The sequence below is a fragment of the Trematosphaeria pertusa genome, assembly GCF_010094035.1.
Source record: "Trematosphaeria pertusa strain CBS 122368 unplaced genomic scaffold BU26scaffold_1, whole genome shotgun sequence".
Classification (NCBI taxonomy): domain Eukaryota; kingdom Fungi; phylum Ascomycota; class Dothideomycetes; order Pleosporales; family Trematosphaeriaceae; genus Trematosphaeria; species Trematosphaeria pertusa.
In genome coordinates this window covers 716,464-734,208 of record NW_022987212.1, presented here as the reverse complement: position 1 = coordinate 734,208, position 17,745 = coordinate 716,464, and the positions used below count along the sequence as shown (strand labels likewise).

Here is a 17,745-nt window from a genome sequence, read left to right as displayed (position 1 = left end):
CAGCCCAGCAGATCCTCAGGCCAGACTGACTGAAGGTGACTGCGATAGATCATTGAAACGAAGCCGTATTCGCGAAAAGCCGTTGGGAGGGGTGTTTGATTTGAATCGAAGCACATGGCGGTGTCTAACTAGCCATGTCATCTACGAAGAATTGTCCTGTCCTAGGACGAGATATTTATATGCTTCCCAGGCAAAACCGAAACTTGCGTAATTCCAACACATTCCAAAACTGCCAACAACTCCTTGCTCACAAGAAAAAAAATTAGTCCTACAAAACGCCGTATATGGGGTCATCTAATAATGCCCTTTAATAACGCCGAAGCCAGCCTCCTGACCGTGTCCGCCAGGGGTATGCTCTTCCCAAATCTTTATTTTATGTTCCCGTTCTTATCCGTGTACGCCGGTGTCGTGTATATGTCGTATATCATTCCGAAGCCCGTCGGTCTTCTTTGCTCTTGTTGTGCGGTGTTTGGTCCGTTATTGTAGCTTCCGTCCAGGCCCTCGTCTTACCCTCGACTTGTAAGAGCCCAGTGTCATGTCCAGCGCGCCATCACCATTCGTCAATCCATCGAATGATTCTTTGCCTAGCGTGAGGATCTTGACCGTATTACCAAAACCAACAGCCACGCTCTTCTTTCCTAATCGTGTGATGGGGCCAGGAGCCGCAACGAACAGCTGGTCGTCAGCGAGCAGCTCATCCACATTGTCGTCCGAATCAGAGACAAGCGGTCTCGAGCGGAATTCGCCGGTCGCAGACAGGGTCCAGGCCTCCCAGTTCTCTGTATCGGTGGGCGAAGCGGGCGGGTGGCGAGTGTGAAATGCAGAGTCCAGCGTCGTCAATAGACCGCTCGAGGTGCTTGATCTTGCAGCGCGCTGTTTGAGGGCCGACGCAAGAGCTGATGGCTCAGGCGAAGCATAATCGACACCGGAAGCAGACGACGAAGGCGTGGGAGACTGGACGCATCTTCGGATTCCCACGACACTAAGCGCGTTCGTAGATTCCCAAACGCCCGCAGGCTCGACGTAATATACCGCTTCTTTAGCCTGGCTGAGTCCTTGGCATTTGTGGGTTTCGTTTTCGGAAGGCTTGCCGAGACACATGAAGGATGTAGTAGTGTCGTCGAGAGTGAATGTCTGCATGATCAGGTGATCCGTCTCTTGTTCTGCGTATGCAACAGACAGTGAATGGACCGCCGGCGCCCCGCAAGAGCACTGGCGGCGGGCAGAATGCAACACCCGGAAAGAGTGAGCTCTGACATGGCCGATCGGAAAGGCGTGGATGAGGACACGGCTGTTGAAGTCGAATATTTCGGCTTCCTCGTCCCGAAGGGCAAAGATCAAGCCCAGGCTTGGGACGGCCTCGATGCATCTGATTTTTGAAGGATTGCTGTCCGGTGGCGGACCTGGATCGAGGCCTGCAACTACCTCTGATGTTCCACCACTCTCGCCCGTCAGGGGTAGAATATGGACTTGGGCTTTGCTAACGAATATCAAACTTAAAATCCCCTTCGCGCAAGTGTAAAGTTTGGCGCAAGAGATGGGAGTTGCGCAGATCTTTTTCGTCTGATGCATACCGGCCTGTGTCTCGAGCTGGGTGAGGTAGCCGTCGGGGGTGACAATGAGGAGGCTGAAGGTGTCGTAGTCCGTCCCCGGTACGATGGCAAAAGTGAATAGAATCGGCACTTGGCCTCGTAGCCCGACAGCCTGGAGCGTTGAGAAACGAGAGGCGGCAAGACTCCACAACCCAATCTGTCCTTTGTCGGTGCAAAGAGCAAGCACGTTACCGCTCTCGTCTATTGCGCATGCCGTGATAGGCCAAAGCTTTGGCTTCGTAGACGCTGTTTGTAGCGTGGATTGGACGAAACCACTTCTGCCAGGGAGCCAAATCGAGGTGGATCTGTCCAGAGAAATACTGACAAGGTGTCCTTTCGGAGACGAAGCAAGGCGAACAATGTCAAGTGATTGAGATGTCGGTAAGGTCTTGACCACCAAATTCGCTTCTTCGTCGTCTTCGTCCTCTATGCCCTCAGGTAGACCGGTCCAGAGAAGATAATTCATCAACAAGGTCACCCCTGCGAACAGAAATACGACAATGAGGGCTGCCGGAAACGCATGCTCTCGGGTGAAATGGCGCAAACCCTCAAGTAGAGAGGTCTGTTTCAGGGACGTATCCCTACCGTCTGCCCCCTTCAAGACAATTAGCAGTGGGTCGTAGATTCGTGCGATGAAGCTGTGATCATTGGGCTTGATGAAGCTAAAGAGCTCCCTTGCGGTGTTGTGATCTTGGATTGTTAGCCAGTCCGCGGGTGTGCGCGCCTGGTTGATCGGTGGCGGACTCCACAGGGATGGTTCTCTGGACCGTCGCTGCCTCTTGAAAATCTTCTCCTTGACCATTTGGACGGAGAGTTGTTGACCGTTGCCGTCGAAGAAATGCCAATTAACCGCCAAGATGATGGACAATATTGCAACAGAGCCGGCGAATCGAGTGCTAAAAGGTAATGCACCCTGCCGCAACGCCGTGAGCCAGGACTGGCGCTCAGACCGGCCAGCCTTGGACGCCTTGCTCTGCTCAACCCGCTCAAGTGAATCTAAAAGCTCCAATCTCTGGACATCGACACTTAGAACAGCGACAAAGAAAGTGAGGTGGTAAACTAGGTCGAGGACAAGGGTGACAGCGGCGAAGACGCAAAAGTCCGCGACCCAAGGTGTCACAATTCGAGAGCAGAGGTAGATGATGGCGAGGTTCTGCCCGGCCACTGCCAGTGAGTGATGACCGACTTCGCCAACAGCATGCCCGATGCGCTGATGAGGAGGCATCTCGGGTGGCGTCTCTAGCACAACGTTGATGAGACGAAATCTGCGCTATTATTAGCCCGAATCGTGAGAGAGAATAAGGCGCTTCCGGAGCGTACATGTTTCCAAGCCCGAAGCAAAAAACAACGCCCGGGAACCAAGGACGGGGGATGCGTGCTAGATTGATGCCAAGGAAGGTACAAACGGTGAAACTACCGATAACGCAAATCGTCATCTAGATCTCGGGTCAGTGGCGGCAGAGGTGTTTCAAGATACTAGATCTCACCTTGGCGCAAATCGTGATGAGGAGGCCAAACCAGCTCTTCACGGCTCGAAGCTGCATCATCCTCCAGACCACGTAGGCTGCGGTTACCAAATAAGAGGCTGCCAGGAACAGGTCGTCGTTGAGGGTCATCGGGCTGAAGCGGAACTCGTAAAGCCTGCTTCTGGCCATCTGGCCATCGTGTGGGAACATTGCCCATTCCGGAGACAGATCCTTGGCAAGCGACCGAGCCCTTGCGTCCCACATTGCTCCAAGGGTGGAGTCGGTCTGGTCGAACAAGGTGATAACTAACGCGTCGGCGGCTCGCAGCTTGCTCTTCGAGAATGATTTGCCTGCGAAGACTGTACTTGGGCGCAGAGTGACATTGAGGGCCGATTGGCGCTGGGATCCAGAGTTGATAGTCGCCACGAGGTCTCCATCCTCTTCGATGGCTCTCAGCGAGCAGTTCCAGTACATCAGCGGCGAGTGGAATCCCCATTTTTGACCAGATTTGGTGGCAATGCATCCTTCATCGCCTTGCTGAGTCGTGAATGCTGGGGCGGCAGCCTCATCGAAGCCCTCGCCGAGGAGGGCTTGTTGGACGTAGAGTGCTTCGCGCAGCACTCGCCGGTCAATCGCGTTCATGTAGTCGCCATGGACCCAGACCTGGCGGACCTCCACGTCTGCGGGCCGCTCGCCTTCCACCTCTGTTGTTGACGTCCACACATGCTTGGGGAGATTGCGCAGTCCGGTGGCGGCGGGGCTGTCGGTCTGGAAAAGGGCGGGATAGCACAGCAGCACGGAGACGACGATGGTGACGAGGATGGAGAGCAGCCAATGCCGCGCGGTCGCGGTGCCATGGGCCTGGAAAGCGCGCCGGATCGGGTGGGACGGCGATAGGCGTGGTGGCTCAGTCGTTCTGTGATGTTGCGTTCAGCATGCGCGGTCAGGCGAGGGGACGCGAAGCAGCAGCACTCACCCACGAAGCGGATAGAGGAGGTACCAGATCATTCGGCGCTGCGTGCCCCGGGATAGGGCATGCCCCGACTATTTCTAAAGAGCGGCTCAGCGGCAGCTGAGGGCTTGCGACGCGCACGCAGACGTCGGCCGCAAGGTATCAAGGCGAGGGGAGAGCGTGGGCGGTTCATTCATGGGTCACGGCGAGTGTGGCGGGTGCACGGCGGAAAAGGCGAGTGAAGGGAGGAGGAGAGGAGGAGCAGCCAAAGGGCGGGTGCAGCGAGGGCTCTAATGGCTATTTTGGTGGAGATGGAGGGCGGCATCGAGACGCCTTGTCTGGTGGTGGCTTTCGCGGCGCAACCCAATCGCGCGGCGTTCGCCAAGGGTTCCGATGGGACAGATGCTCGTCTCGCATCTTCAGGGCCGTAACACTGCTGGTAGCCTGCCCCGCTAGTGGCATCTCTCGCCCGAACCCCAGAGCGAATTGCAGGCTGACCGCTCGGAGTGTACCAGGGCTCAGGTCGGCGAAAGGACACCCATCCTGGCGGCATTCAGGCACACCTCTCACAAATGACATCACGGTTGGGCATCACCAGGTCCACGCGTACTGGGCTGAGGTTCACTTTAACGTAGCATTAAACCCTACGTACTTTGAGCACCCCGCGTGAAGCAGGGACTGTACTACGCCTTACCACGGCGCTGGAGACGGCCATCCCAGCGACGATGGCATCCGCCATTCCGACTGTACTTCAGGGATGACGCCTGTCATACCATCCGCATGGGATGCACTGCTGACTTCCAAGACGTGTGGCCGCGAAAGTCAAGACAAGCACGCCCAAAATCTGCCCGATATGAGCAAGCCCAATGCACTCTGTCGCCGAGCAACTGCTCCGTAGCAACCATCGGCTTCCAGGACACCATCCACACATGGGACGGTGACGTCCCCTAGGTATAAGGTCGAGCACACGATAGTACCACAGCCTCATGTCCCTTCCATCTCTTCGTCCTCCTCGTCATCTGCGTCTTCCCATTCTTCCTCTTCTTCTTCTCCAGTTGAAGGCCCTAACGTGTCGTTCAGCGCCTTTAGAATCTCTTCGGCATGCTCCTTCAACCGTTCATCCTCGTACTCAAGCATTGCGTATAATTTGAGGCAGTTCTCCAGCCAGTCACGGCTGGCTTTCAGCAGCGAAGTGGCAACCTCCGTCCCCTTTGCTTTTTGCTTCTCGGCGAGCAGATGTAGACACCAACCGCCTAGATACCAAGCCTCCACACTACCATCATTCTCGCCGACGAGCCTCTCCAAGACCCCGATAGCCTCGTCTTCCATCTCAGCCTCCATCAGCAAGCGAGATAAGCTTATTCTTGTTGAGTAATCTGGAACCTTGGGATCGTCTGGGTCCAGCTCTTTCCACAGGCTCATACTCCGTGTCAGCGCTGCTTTTGCGTCGGCAATCCGCACTTGTGAGATTCGTATCGAGGCGAGCGTCTGGAGTGGTTCTGGGCTTTCTGGTGCAACGAGCAGCGCTTCGGTGACAGCGGCTTCGCATCGAGCTTCGGCGTCCTCTTCCAAGGACAGATCCGTCATGTAGACCTCAGCGATCCCACATAGTGCGTTCGCAATCTTCTGCCTCTTTTCATCCAGCGCATCCGTGGTGTCCACTTTCTTCACGAGTTTTCCTTCCAGCTCGCCAATTTCTCTCTTCAGCACCTCCACGCCTTTCTCGAACCACCGCACGCTTTCGGCGCCGCCCTCTTCGTTAAGCTGAGCCATCCAGAGAAACTTCTCGGCTCCATCCTCTTCTCCATCTTCGTCCAAAGCCACAGCCGCTTGGAAAGCTTCTCTCGCAGCGTCCGCGTCTCCCAGTTCCACGTTTATTTCGCCCAGAAGGTTGAGTGCAGGTAGAGCGGCCAATGTTGGCTCGGAGGTCGGCTGAAGTAGACTCAATGCTCGTTTCGCGGCGAGAAGAGCTTCGTCGGGCTGTGACGTCTGTAAGAGCGTGGCGGCTTGTATGAGAAGGGTTTCCGGCGAAGCCTTCGGCTTTTTGGATGTGCCATTCGATGCGCCGTTCTTTGCGTTCTTCTTCGATTTTCGCGCGCGGTCCTGGGGCTTCGTTTTCGCCATGCTGTATAGCAGTATTTCTAGATAAGCAATGAGGGATAGAGCAACACCGAGTCGTTGTTGCGGAGAATGAGTGACACTCGAATAGACCAAAAATTTCGAAATTCTTGTGGTCCGTGCGCCGCGGGGATCGAACTGGCCCCGCCGAGAGCTTCGATGTTGAGCATTCAACTCAAGCTTCGTCAACATTCACAATGGGTGTGGAAGAGCAGAAAGAAGAACGAGAAGTCCTCGAGTCGATCTTTCCCGACGAAATTACAGGTGAACACGTTTGAGCTCACTGTGCCTCAGCGCGCCATTGACCTAACTTCCCGAGATGTTTCCGAGACGGAATTCCGAATTTCGATACAACTCGAAGTGACGAATGATGAGGGAGATAACTCCGAGGCGCGTAGGTTTCTCTCCCTGTACCGCAGCCGGTCATTGACCGGAAGTACTAAGACGCGTCCAGCAACAATCATCCTCAACGTCCAATACCTCGATGCTTACCCCGATGAAGCCCCGCGCCTCGACATAACGCAACCCCCCAACGCCCCCAAGCACCCCTACCTCGATATCCAAGAAGACAAGGCCGTCCTCCTCTCCGCTCTCGACTCCACTATCTCCGAAAACCTGGGCATGGCCATGGTCTTCACACTCGTCACCACCCTGAAGGACTCCGCCGAACTTCTCATATCAGAGCGTCAGAATGCCAAGCAAGCGCTCAAGGAAATAGAGGCGCAGAAAGCGGAGGAGGAGGAGAACAGAAAGTTTCAGGGTGAGGCGGTCACGCGGGAGAGCTTTTTGAGGTGGCGAGAGAGCTTTCGTAGGGAGATGGCGGAGGAGGAGCTGAAGAGGAAAGAGGCGGAAGAGGCGGAAGACAAGAGTAAGAAGAAGACGGCGAAGGAGGAGAAGAAGTTAACCGGGAAGGAGTTGTGGGTGCGGGGCCTTGTGGGTAAGATTGAGGAGGAGGATGAAGGGGGCGATGCATTGGACGGGATGGACAAGTTGAAGATTGGGACGGCATCATGATAGATACTTAGGACCGAGAACCGAATATACCCCGTCACGGAGGACACGGAACCGCGAAATGTTCGGAGTGGGGTTGTGACTATGTAGGCCAGCGCGGCCGTATCGGTTTGCCCTTCCGCCCTCTAACAACTTTCTGTCCCTCCTGCAGCGCCAACCTCGTCTCCTCATCCACAATCCTTATCATCTTTCTCGCAATCTCCCTATCTGTCGCCATATCCTTATCATAAGCGTCCAGATTCAGTTGGCTAGCCTCCTGCAGCGCATCCGCCCACTTCGGCTCGCCCCTCCCGCCCTCCTTAATGCCAAAGCGTTTCTCTAACATAGCATCCCACTCATCTTCCTGCCGTCCAATCGGTATCCAAAAATTGTTAAGCTCTATTCTCAGATGGAACCTGTTGATCCTTCGTTCGAGCTTCTGACGAATAACTCTGCTTAGCGCGGGAGGCTGGGGTTTCTTAAGGCGCAGGAAGGGGACGCCATTTGCAGAGGCGAGAATAGGGACGTGGCGGGGTCCGGTGACCTTTGCATAGGGGCGTACGTTGAGAACGGCTTTTTCCGGTGGGAGGCACGCGAGGAGCTTCTTTGAGGGATCCTGCGGCGGGGGTGGACGAGGACCGAGCGGCGGTGTGCGCTTGAGGCCTTTTGGCAGGGTGGAGATGAGAGATGTGAGGAAGCTTATGCTCCGAGTGTCGCCGGTGGTGGAGGCATCGAGATGGTCGAGAGTCTACCCGAGGTCAATTAAATGTCTCCAGCGCGTATTCTGGAGCAATCGACCTCGTAGCCGGCTCGAAATACAAGGCCTAGCTGATACGGGCTCTGAATCTTCCTGTTCTTGCGGAACTTGTTGCGAATCGCATTGCGCATTGAGGTGCGGTCCTCATCCGGCAGCGTCGCGGAAGAACATCGTGAAAGCAGCGCTCTGTATAGAGCGATCGCTGCACGATATCAACATATGTAATAGTATCAGGAGCGATAGAACTCACCTGCTACGCGATGCTGCGTCGACTGCTTAGGGCGGAGGAACCGGGGCATACATGGGGCGTTGTCGAGGTTGAGGTTTCGAGCTTCGATACGACGCGATTTTCTCCAAATCGCATGATCACGTGCGCGCCGCTTCGCGCTCAACGCCCCGACTCAAGGGGTCAAACAAATGGTCGTAACACTGTACACGCAGGCCCCGCTGCAAAGAGGAGTGACGTGATTGACGACTCAATTCATCTGCTTGCTAGTGCTAGCTCCAAGACCAACCCGGGAGGGACCGTAACTCCGTACCAATGCACTGCATGACCTCGCTCGAAAGCCTTGACCGTGTTCATTTGTTGCGTGATTCACCAAAACGGTCCCTATTCTTCTGCTAAACTGTAGATATACGTCGATTCTCTAGTAGGTCGACCCCTCTGGTGGCTGCGGAAGCTTCTTGTGCTGGGGGAGGGCCATGTACCTGCCGCTGATTAGCTAGGATCGACTACCAGAGCGCAAATATTCATACCGACGCAACTCAATAAGTATTGTCTCCATAGTGAACTCCCGCTTCCACTGCACAAGGCAGGGCAGCTTCGTTGGGTCGACCTGACGGTTGCATTAGCACAACTCTCCCCTCAAGTAGTATGAGCTCATGTACCTTGCCATTTCGCTGGTCTACGCAAGGTAGGTTGATCTTGGAGGTGAATGAGATCTCCGGAGGCACGTCGGGGTATTCAGGGCCGCAGTGGATCTTGACGCTGTAGATGCGGTTCTCGTGGACACTCTGCGAGGGAGTTAGACTTGTGATCGATGAGCGCCTTGTGAGAGACATACGTGGGGTGGGCCGAGAATTGTTCCGTTCCAGTCCGACATCAACAGGTCGTCGCCATTATCGAGACCGTATGAGCATGCCTCTAGAAGTCTCTCAGCTTATGTTTCTGAGGTGCTTCTTTACTGCAGTCATACCAGCACCAAGCCCCTTCTCTCCCTTCTCAAGCTCTTCTAGCAATCGAAAGTTGCGCGGCACCTTTGCGCCGCTCATGTTTGCGTCGGAAGGATGGGAAGTTCACGCGAGGGATAGGCGGGTGAGGTAACTGGGCAGTACCCCGCGATGGATGGGGTACGACAAGATTGCGGTGTGTTCTGGGAGACTGGAGCGCGTTAGAATTGCTATATAGCGTTGTGGCAAAGGCTGCCGAACGGTTGCCAGAGAGAAACGCGGAAAGCAAGGCTATCTCTATCGCGGAGGAGCGATTGTGGTGAGTTGCCTGTACTCACAAACTCTTGGCAGAACCTAGGCGTGACGGCGCAGGCTGCAGCGGGCCGACACTTCTCCGACAGCTGGCGAGTAACAGATGCACCTGACAGGTTGCCTTTCGACATCCACTATGGCTATATAACACTTCGAAGGTTCTTCTTTGACAACTTCCACTTCCTGCTCCCGGATAGCGCCCAGATGCCACCGCCGCTCGTCCGAGGATGACAGCACAGATTCTGGCGGCTGAGCTGGGAAACCTCATTCAAGATTCGAAGCGCAAGAACACAGAGCTGAGAAACGCCGCGGACAAAGCTCTACAGGAGCTGAAGTCCCTTCCAGTTACTTCGGAGGCCCAGCTCTCTGCAGGCAAGTCCTCGCAAAGGTGGTCGAGAAATGTGCGACTAATCTTGAAAGAGACCTCTCCAAACGGCCACACTTCATCTCTCCTTTCCTTCTCGCCTGCAGTACCCATAATGCCAAATTTGGGTCTACCGGAGTCTCCTGTCTGCAGAGGCTCAGCGTTGCGCGAGCTTTGCCCAGAGAACGACTGACTGAAGTACTTGATGCGCTCAAGGATTCCGTGTCCCTGAGTACGTGTCACCATCGCAAACGGTTTGAGATCTAACACGACTAGGCCATGATGTCCAGCTAAAGATATTGCAAGCATTGCCTTCATTGATTCAGAACTACCCTAGCGAGGTTCGCGGAGATCTGGTTTCAGCGATATTGCAGATATGCTCCGCCCTTCAAAGTGCAAAGAATCCCGCTGTCAGCAACACGGCGGCAGCCACCCTTCAACAGCTTGTGATTGCAGTATTTGACAGAGTTGCATCAGAAGATGGTAGGTAGTCCGAGCAGCATGGCCCCTCTGCAGCTGACCCCATACTCAGAGAAGGCGCTCGAGATCCCCACGGTCACGCAAGTTCCGGGAGACAATGGCTCTGTCGCAGTCAGGCCTGCAGCCCACGATGCTTACAAGGTCAGCACCAACTATTCGCGGGTTGCTTTGTTCTAAACATGGGCAGGTGTTCCACGACCTGAATCTCCTTGTCACGGGTGAGAAGCCAGCTTTTATTCGGTTTTCGTCGATCCCGTCTACTTCAATCCTCGAAGTAATCGAAGCGATATTGTCAAACCACGGCAAAGTCATGTCTACGCACGCAGAACAGATCCATCTCATACGGTCATTGCTCATGCCCACCATCATTCGATCACTATCAGACCGGCTGTCTTTTCCCATCACGCTGCGCATTATCCGAGTATTGAACCTGCTGATTCGTAATCATCTCGATATCATGCCGTCCGAATGCGAGATCGCTCTAGGTCTTCTTAATCATATGCTTGATCCCGAAGCGTCCACGTTGTGGAAGAGGGCTCTTTGTCTCGAGACTTTCCGCGGCATATACTCGGACCCACGCCTTTTGCTCCAAATCTATTCGCACTTCGACCAGCAAGAGGGCAAGAAAAACATCTTTGGGAATAACTTAGCAGCTTTCGTCCGCCTGTCGACAGAGAAGCCGGCTCTCATCGGGCTCGGGCAGCAGTCCACTATACCAGCAAACCGCAGTGACGGGAAAGATACCACGTCTGAGCAAGCAGTTGCCGAAGCAGGAGCTCTTGCTGGTGTCATTGGCGGACCTGTCGCTGAGACCAATGCCACCGGTCATCCGGCGGGGATCAGTACGCAGTGGAGCACATTAAAGACACCGTGCATAGAGCACCTCGACAAGTCAGAGCCGCCACATTTGCCGGAGACGTACGTATACAGCCTTGTGCTGACCTGCATCACAAACGTCTCCGAAAGCCTAGCCAAGTTTGTGCTCCCTCTCACTGTGTACCACGAAAGCAAGAGCAGGAAGAAAAGCAGGACAGAGGAAACCCTAAAACTAGATGAGGCGGCCCCTCCCGGAGCGGGAAATCGTCGCCTTTCGAGGACCCAATCTTTCCGGAAGAGAACAATACCTGTGAACCCGCTTACTCTCGAGGAGCACTCTGCGTACGGCTACGTGGAAGCGTCAGCAGCCTTGGTCACGGAATGCTGGCCTGCCGTTCTGGCTACGTGCTCCACTTTTCTAAATGCTGCACTAGACGCCGATTACTATCGGGCTTTGGTTCGAGCGATTCAAAAGTTTACTCAAGTGGCGGGTCTGCTCAGACTCCCTACGCCCCGCGATGCGTTTCTGACCACCCTCGGGAAGGCGGCGGTACCGTCAAGCATGCTCCTGGCCAATGTTGCGTCGCCAAAGTCGCCACAAATGGAACACTCTGGTGTCTTCTCGAATGCAAAAGGACTACTTAGCGTTGACAATCTTGTTAGTCAAGCATCCTCCTTGGCCTTAGAGAAAAACCGGCGCCCTTCACATGAAGCCAGCATGCCCATACTTGGACCTCGAAACCTTCTCTGTCTGCGAGCATTGCTCAACCTTGCTATCGCATTGGGCCCAACCCTTCAGTCGGCATGGTCCATCATCTTCGAAACGCTGCAGGTGGCGGACCTTGTCATGGCGATGTCCAACCAGAGCGGGGTGCGCACCCCAGGTGGCACCGCAAGCCGTGTCGAACTGGAATCGTCTTCAGAAAAGGTAGAGGCCGAGACTTCTGCTGTTCAAGCGGCTGCTCGAAGGCTTTTCGAAAGTACTGTGGACTTTCCTAACGAGTCTTTTATTGAAGTGCTCCAGGCGCTGTGTGCACTGGTACACACTGGAAGTGCTCCACAAAGTGGTCAACGAACTCCTACGATCCAAGGCCGTCCGCAAATCCTCCATCAGCGGCGCCTAGGAAGTGTCTCTGGTATCTCGCTAACCACTGAGACCAACACGCGAGACTCTGCTTTCACATTGAACAAAGTTGGAGAGCTCGTCGCATTGAACGAGGAGAGGCTTGCGCAGTACGAGCCTGCTGATAGTGGCTGGAGTGTTTTTGTCACAGAGATAGTCCGCTTTTCCGCAGACGACCGCAAGGCAGCATCAACGCGACTACTCGCTGCAGACATTTTGGCTAGGACGGTCAAGGAGATCGCCGAGCTCTTATTATCCGATGAGCAGCGCATTAATGTTCAAAGCCGGATACTTTCGGCACTCCAAACGCAGATATCGGCCTTGCACCAAGATGACGCCGGGAGCGACGATCATTACAGTGACACCGATCTCAGGATCCATCAGATAGCCCTCGAGGCGCTCAAGAGCGTCATTGAGCAGTGCGGAGAATCGCTCGTGTCTGGCTGGGCTTCAGTCTTCGACAGTCTTCTCAGTGTATTCTCGTCCGTGTCCTCGCCTTTTCGCGGCGACGAGCGCCCTTCTATTGTGGTTAACGGACATGCGGATGCCCACGCGGGCCCTATTGAGGTCATCTCAAAGCCACTTGCCCGGACCGCATTCGCGACTGTCCAGTTGATCTGCTCTGATTTCCTGGCTGTCGTCCCTGATATTGCACTGTCTACGCTATTAGATCTCTTGCTTAAGTTCTGTTGCCAACAGGAGGACCTAAACATGTCGCTCACTGTAAGTTGGACAACATAGAAACCATCGTTTGGTAATTAACCGGATGTAGGCAGTTACCTTCTTTTGGAACGTATCCGACTTCTTACATTCCCGAAGCGACATCTCCATGTTGCCAGACGTATTAGGCAGCATCCGGAAACAAGACGAAGTTCGGATAACGGTGCAGTCGGAGTCACAAGCAGGCAGCGTACCCGCGTTGTGGCTTCAAGTCCTTCTAAATCTGTCTGCCATCACGACAGACAAACGCGCAGAACTGCGCAATTCCGCTGTTCAGACCATACAGCGGATCTTCGAGAATTACGTTGATCAACTGTCGTCTGATGCTTGGATGCTATGCTTACGCAGCGTGCTTTTTGGCATGGTTGAGTCCAATCTCGCAGCTCAGAAAGCGATTCGAGGCGCTTCTAGCAACGCCTCGGAGGATGTAAAGGCGTGGAATGAAACGACAAAGACGGTTCTGGATTCCGTCAGCACCTTGAGCTCGATGTGCTTGGACAAAATTGACGACACTTCGAGACTCGGCGAGGCGTGGTCTGATTTGTTGGACTACTTTCAGCAATATTTCAGCTGCGGATCACACGCTCTTGGATCATCAGTCTTCACCACTATTACGGGAGTATTGTCCCGAGTAGAGGACGCTCGAGCACTGGGCCCTTCACCTCTCCGGAAAACTGCAACTATTTGGAAGGAGTACTTCAGCCATCGCGATGCCTGGCAGAAGAGCTCTGAAGATAACCAAGATGCCTTCGTAGCATATGCAGAAGCATTCAAGGCCATCTACCGGCTCTCGGAACAAGTCCTTGACGCGGACCTCTCCTCCATGCTAGCCAATCTTGAAGCGTGTATAGTCGATGCCGACGAGGTGGCCTATTCTTCGGATATCGACCACATGACTACACTTCAGAGTCGCGTTATGGAGTGCCTCTCCATGGTTCGCTCCGAGGCCGCTGGACTACCTGCATACCTGATCCAATTGCTCAGCCGCTTTAGCATCCTGCCCTACACATCCTTGGCAGAAAATCCCGATAAGCGCGGTCCAACGTTCGTGGCTTTGTCAAAGGCATCAATGAGCCTTTTACAAGGCATCATCGTCAAGCATATTGGAGATGAGGAAATCTACTCCAGCGGCGCTTTCTTCTCAGCACTCACGAGTCTGGCAAAACCGATACAAGAGAAGTACATCTGGCAGCGCGAAGGCAAGCTTCCTACCCTATGGCAAAAAGCCACCGCAACCGCCCTTGCCATACTCCAGCCCGGTCTAACGCACATCAACGAGATGGAAGGCGAGCCGCTGAAAGCTATCTGGAACCAAATCGTCAACATCGCCAGCGGCATCACCCGAGCGCAAATCAGCTCGACTTCTCCTCTAGCTACTCTGGACAAGGATGAGACCTTCGACATTACCTCCTTCACTAAACTCCACGATCTTATTACGCTCTCGCTCGGGTCACCCTCCCTACCAGACACTCTCCGCCGTACTTATGCGCGAAATCTTTTCGAGACCTCTATCATTCACCACCCTGCACCCGGTGAGATTCCCAACCCCACCAGCGCGCCGCTGGAAGACCTATACAAAGTGCGTCTCGGCCGGACCGATGACCCCGAAGTCAGCCTCCGTACTGAAATGGCCTACGTCTGCCTCTCCGAACTCTTCTCTCTCGTCTCCGTGCATGACAGTTCCGCCGAGCGTACCAAGCTCGCGCAAGCTGCAGCGCCCTACCTGATCCTCCGCACCGCACTCCCACTACGCGCCTATATCGCAGATCATCCCCTGCGTGGCCGCATGCCGCAGCCTGAACCTCAACGAAGAGAACTCTTGTTTGCGTTGGAGCAATTGGGCAAGTTGAGGAGTGAGCCTGCGGCTATTCCAGACGCACCTGGTGTGAGGAGTAAGCATAAGAAGCATTTGCATCGGCTGTATCCGTTGCTAGTGAAGGCTATGCGGGTTGCGAGGAACGATGGAGGGATTTTTGAGGGATTGGTTAGGCTGACGGATATGGTTGGGATGGAGTTTGGCGTTATGGATCGAAATGCCGAATAAAACCTTCATGACTTCGTGAATCTACTATCTGCTCCACAAGCTTATCAAGCATCAACAAATACATCCCCTTCATCCCCACCATCCTCTCGTTTCCTCCTCACCCGCAAACATCCCCTGAGCACCTCCAACAGCTCCACTAACACGTTCCCATCGCTCCTCCCAGCTCTCTCACACAATGTCAATAACTTCACGCTTTTCTGCGTATCCGCATACCGCAAGCCAAACATACTCTTCTGCAAGCCCATGTCTAGCCCATTCCAAATCTACTGTTAGATCCTCGGTGTTGCCGTCGATGGACACGTACAGCGTGGATCTGCAGGGAGGCGTGCAAAACGCGGGGTAACGGCTCCAGCTTAGGGTCAGATATCGGATCTGGACGCTTGAAAGGAATGTGAAGGCCGCCAGGCTCATTAATTGCGATGCCAAAGAGTCCTCAACTCTCAATGAATACCTAGGTACCCCACCGTGGTAGAGAGCGTAGGCTGAGATTCCATCTCTTAAGCCAGCGGACACAGCAACTGTTAGCAGGAGGATCGGAGAGAAAGAGCTCTATCGCCGCCCTCAACACGTGACTTGCTTCTCTTTGTCAACGAGCTTGCGCAATTGCCGAAGCGTGGGCTGTCTGCTACACCATCTTAGAGGTGGATAGAGATGCCGTGCCTGATGTGGACCCCGCAACTCTCTCTGCACGCCAAGACACTGAGAAGATTAGAAAGCCGGTTTGCCGTCCAGGCCAGCTATTCCTGCCCGAACGAAAGGTAGAAGATGCGAAAAAACAGCGGCAAAGGGAACTGTGTAGGAGTAGGTGTAGCCCAGAGATAAGAGGACTGGGCGATTATCTGATAAAGGACGGCGCCGGATGAGCCGGCTGGTGCAGACGTCACCGTGGCTGGGGTCAGGGGTTGTGTGGCGGCCAGTTTGCGGGGCTAGCCGAGAACAAGGACGGACCTTCTAGAAAAGGGACCAGCACGCGACAACCACTTGCCTCTCCTTCAGCCTTCTTACTCGAACGGACACATTTCTAGCAAACGTGTACATCTTCGCATAACTATAGGCCTTTGAGTCTGCTTAATTGGTACGCAGCGCCCTCCCGTAGCCTACGGCCGAGTCCTTGGCGTTGCTTTGGGATTTCACGCAGCTATGGCGTCTACCTCAATTGCCCGTCTCATAGCCTCGAAGCTGACCTGCGAAGAACCACAGCTTCGTCATGAATAGCGACACCTCTCCCTTCGATCCATTCGAGTCGATACGACACATTCCCCAGTACTACAATAACGCCGACTCCCACAACTCGGCTCTGAGTCTCATACTCACTCTTCGTCCAGAATGGCGAGAGTCCAAGGACACGATTGAGTTTGTGCGGTTTACGGACGGCATCACGAACACGGTATGTTCCGCGGTGCCTGTGGCTTCGCAGGAGGAGTTGCCTACCGCGACATGCGCTGACGTAGCGGCAACAGCTCTTGAAAGCAGTCAACAAGCTCCCCGGGCTCACGCAGACCGAGCTGGACAACGAAGCGGTGCTCCTCCGCGCATACGGAAAGGGCACTGACGTTCTGATCGACCGCAAGAGTAAGTCGTGGCGCCCTTGTTACGGCCATGCCGGTGCTCACAATTCCCGTCTAGAGGAAACGTCGTCCCACTGCCTCCTCGCCCGCCACGGCCTCGCCCCTTCCCTCCTCGCACGATTCGAAAACGGTCTCCTGTACAAATTCATACAAGGCAGCGTGTGTGCGCCCGCCGACCTACGGCGGCCCGAAATATGGCGAGGGGTAGCGTCCAGGCTGGGAGAATGGCACGCAACACTACCAATATCAAGCATCAGCAGCACATGTCCCGCACCCACACAAATTGCTCCTGCAAACAAACGTGCCTCTCTGGTCGCCATGGCAGAACTGACGCCAGGAAAGCCCATCCCCAACGTGTGGACCACGATGCAGAAATGGATCCTCGCGCTGCCCACAAGCACCACTGCACAAGTCGAGCGCCGAGACCTGCTGCAGCGAGAGCTCGAGTGGCTGGTGAAGCTGCTGGGAGACTCGCCTGGCGTCGGCGGTGAGAAGCAGTTCGTCTTCGCCCATTGCGACCTCCTGAGCGGCAATGTCATTATTGAGCCCGCGCCCTCGTCCGCTTCGGCGTCCCGCCGCTCCAGCGCGTCAAGCGGTTCCGATGAGTCTGAACCGACAGAAACCGTTCACTTTATTGACTACGAGTATGCGACGCCCGCGCCCGCGTCCTTTGACATTGCCAACCACTTCGCCGAGTGGGGCGGCTTTGACTGCGACTTCACCGTCCTCCCAACGCGCCACGTCCGCCGGGCATTCCTTCGCGAGTACCTCCGGAGCTACAACCTGCATCTGAACCGCGCGCACAAGGAGTCTGAGCTGGACGACTTGTTCGACCAGATCGACAAGTTTCGGGGCGTGCCTGGCTTTTACTGGGGTATCTGGGCGCTGATCCAGGCGCAGATCTCGCTCATTGACTTCGACTATGCAAGCTACGCGGAGATCAGGTTAGGCGAATACTGGGCCTGGAAGAGGGAGATGAACGGCGAGAGGCAGAGGGCCGGCGAGGAGATGCCTGTGCGAGAGAGGAGGTGGGCGCAAGATGTGTGAGAAGGGAGATCACGGCTGCCCGCTCTCATCATTTCCATGGGCTCCCATCGGTCAAACAAAATAAAACACCACCCCATTACTAATATTTCCTACTCATCGTCTTGTTTTCCCTTGAAAATATTTATCCCTTTCGCCCTAGTTCGAGTTGTACGGACATCGGATCGCCGAAGCGGGCTTTGTTGGGTTTCCCTTCTTCCTTCCTTGCATAGAAGGCCCGGATTTCAAC

At 54.8% G+C, this 17,745-nt stretch overlaps 8 protein-coding genes across 8 annotated transcripts; 3 read left to right on the top strand and 5 right to left on the bottom strand.

The window, feature by feature from the left end:
• Positions 1–344: 344 nt before the first annotated feature.
• Positions 345–4,186, bottom strand: BU26DRAFT_8008 (uncharacterized protein). Its single transcript, XM_033836356.1, has 4 exons — positions 4,035–4,186; positions 3,080–3,974; positions 2,913–3,028; positions 345–2,857 (listed from the first exon to the last, which is right to left on the bottom strand). Exons 1-4 carry the CDS (start codon positions 4,064–4,066, stop codon positions 478–480), a joined length of 3,423 nt encoding a protein of 1,140 aa, XP_033690770.1. The 5' UTR covers positions 4,067–4,186; the 3' UTR covers positions 345–477.
• An 808-nt stretch (positions 4,187–4,994) lies between these two features.
• On the bottom strand, positions 4,995–6,134 carry BU26DRAFT_415367 (TPR domain-containing protein; the record flags this gene model as incomplete). Its single annotated transcript, XM_033823109.1, has 1 exon — positions 4,995–6,134. The coding sequence occupies one exon, from the start codon at positions 6,132–6,134 to the stop codon at positions 4,995–4,997; it is 1,140 nt and encodes a 379-aa protein (XP_033690769.1).
• Positions 6,135–6,325: 191 nt separating this feature from the next.
• On the top strand, positions 6,326–7,142 carry BU26DRAFT_413083 (RWD-domain-containing protein; the record flags this gene model as incomplete). Its single annotated transcript, XM_033823003.1, has 3 exons — positions 6,326–6,392; positions 6,448–6,522; positions 6,583–7,142. 3 exons carry the CDS (start codon positions 6,326–6,328, stop codon positions 7,140–7,142), a joined length of 702 nt encoding a protein of 233 aa, XP_033690768.1.
• Positions 7,143–7,221: 79 nt separating this feature from the next.
• On the bottom strand, positions 7,222–8,174 carry BU26DRAFT_412962 (uncharacterized protein; the record flags this gene model as incomplete). The annotated part of the gene is made up of 3 exons (XM_033822998.1): positions 7,222–7,866; positions 7,917–8,077; positions 8,126–8,174. The coding sequence occupies 3 exons, from the start codon at positions 8,172–8,174 to the stop codon at positions 7,222–7,224; spliced, it is 855 nt and encodes a 284-aa protein (XP_033690767.1).
• A 124-nt stretch (positions 8,175–8,298) lies between these two features.
• On the bottom strand, positions 8,299–9,331 carry BU26DRAFT_512727 (UBC-like protein). The gene is made up of 6 exons (XM_033827456.1): positions 9,307–9,331; positions 9,072–9,256; positions 8,940–9,019; positions 8,764–8,889; positions 8,632–8,711; positions 8,299–8,583 (listed from the first exon to the last, which is right to left on the bottom strand). Exons 2-6 carry the CDS (start codon positions 9,145–9,147, stop codon positions 8,523–8,525), a joined length of 423 nt encoding a protein of 140 aa, XP_033690766.1. The 5' UTR covers positions 9,148–9,256; positions 9,307–9,331; the 3' UTR covers positions 8,299–8,522.
• A 122-nt stretch (positions 9,332–9,453) lies between these two features.
• On the top strand, positions 9,454–14,960 carry BU26DRAFT_536214 (uncharacterized protein). The gene is made up of 6 exons (XM_033831335.1): positions 9,454–9,729; positions 9,780–9,953; positions 9,998–10,204; positions 10,254–10,342; positions 10,389–12,863; positions 12,913–14,960. Exons 1-6 carry the CDS (start codon positions 9,585–9,587, stop codon positions 14,902–14,904), a joined length of 5,082 nt encoding a protein of 1,693 aa, XP_033690765.1. The 5' UTR covers positions 9,454–9,584; the 3' UTR covers positions 14,905–14,960.
• BU26DRAFT_512725 (uncharacterized protein) lies at positions 14,912–15,730 on the bottom strand. The gene has a single exon (XM_033827455.1). The coding sequence runs from the start codon at positions 15,313–15,315 to the stop codon at positions 15,073–15,075; it is 243 nt and encodes an 80-aa protein (XP_033690764.1). The 5' UTR covers positions 15,316–15,730; the 3' UTR covers positions 14,912–15,072.
• A 381-nt stretch (positions 15,731–16,111) lies between these two features.
• BU26DRAFT_498540 (kinase-like protein) lies at positions 16,112–17,519 on the top strand (the record flags this gene model as incomplete). Its single annotated transcript, XM_033826344.1, has 3 exons — positions 16,112–16,291; positions 16,365–16,476; positions 16,531–17,519. 3 exons carry the CDS (start codon positions 16,112–16,114, stop codon positions 17,517–17,519), a joined length of 1,281 nt encoding a protein of 426 aa, XP_033690763.1.
• Positions 17,520–17,745: the final 226 nt, after the last annotated feature.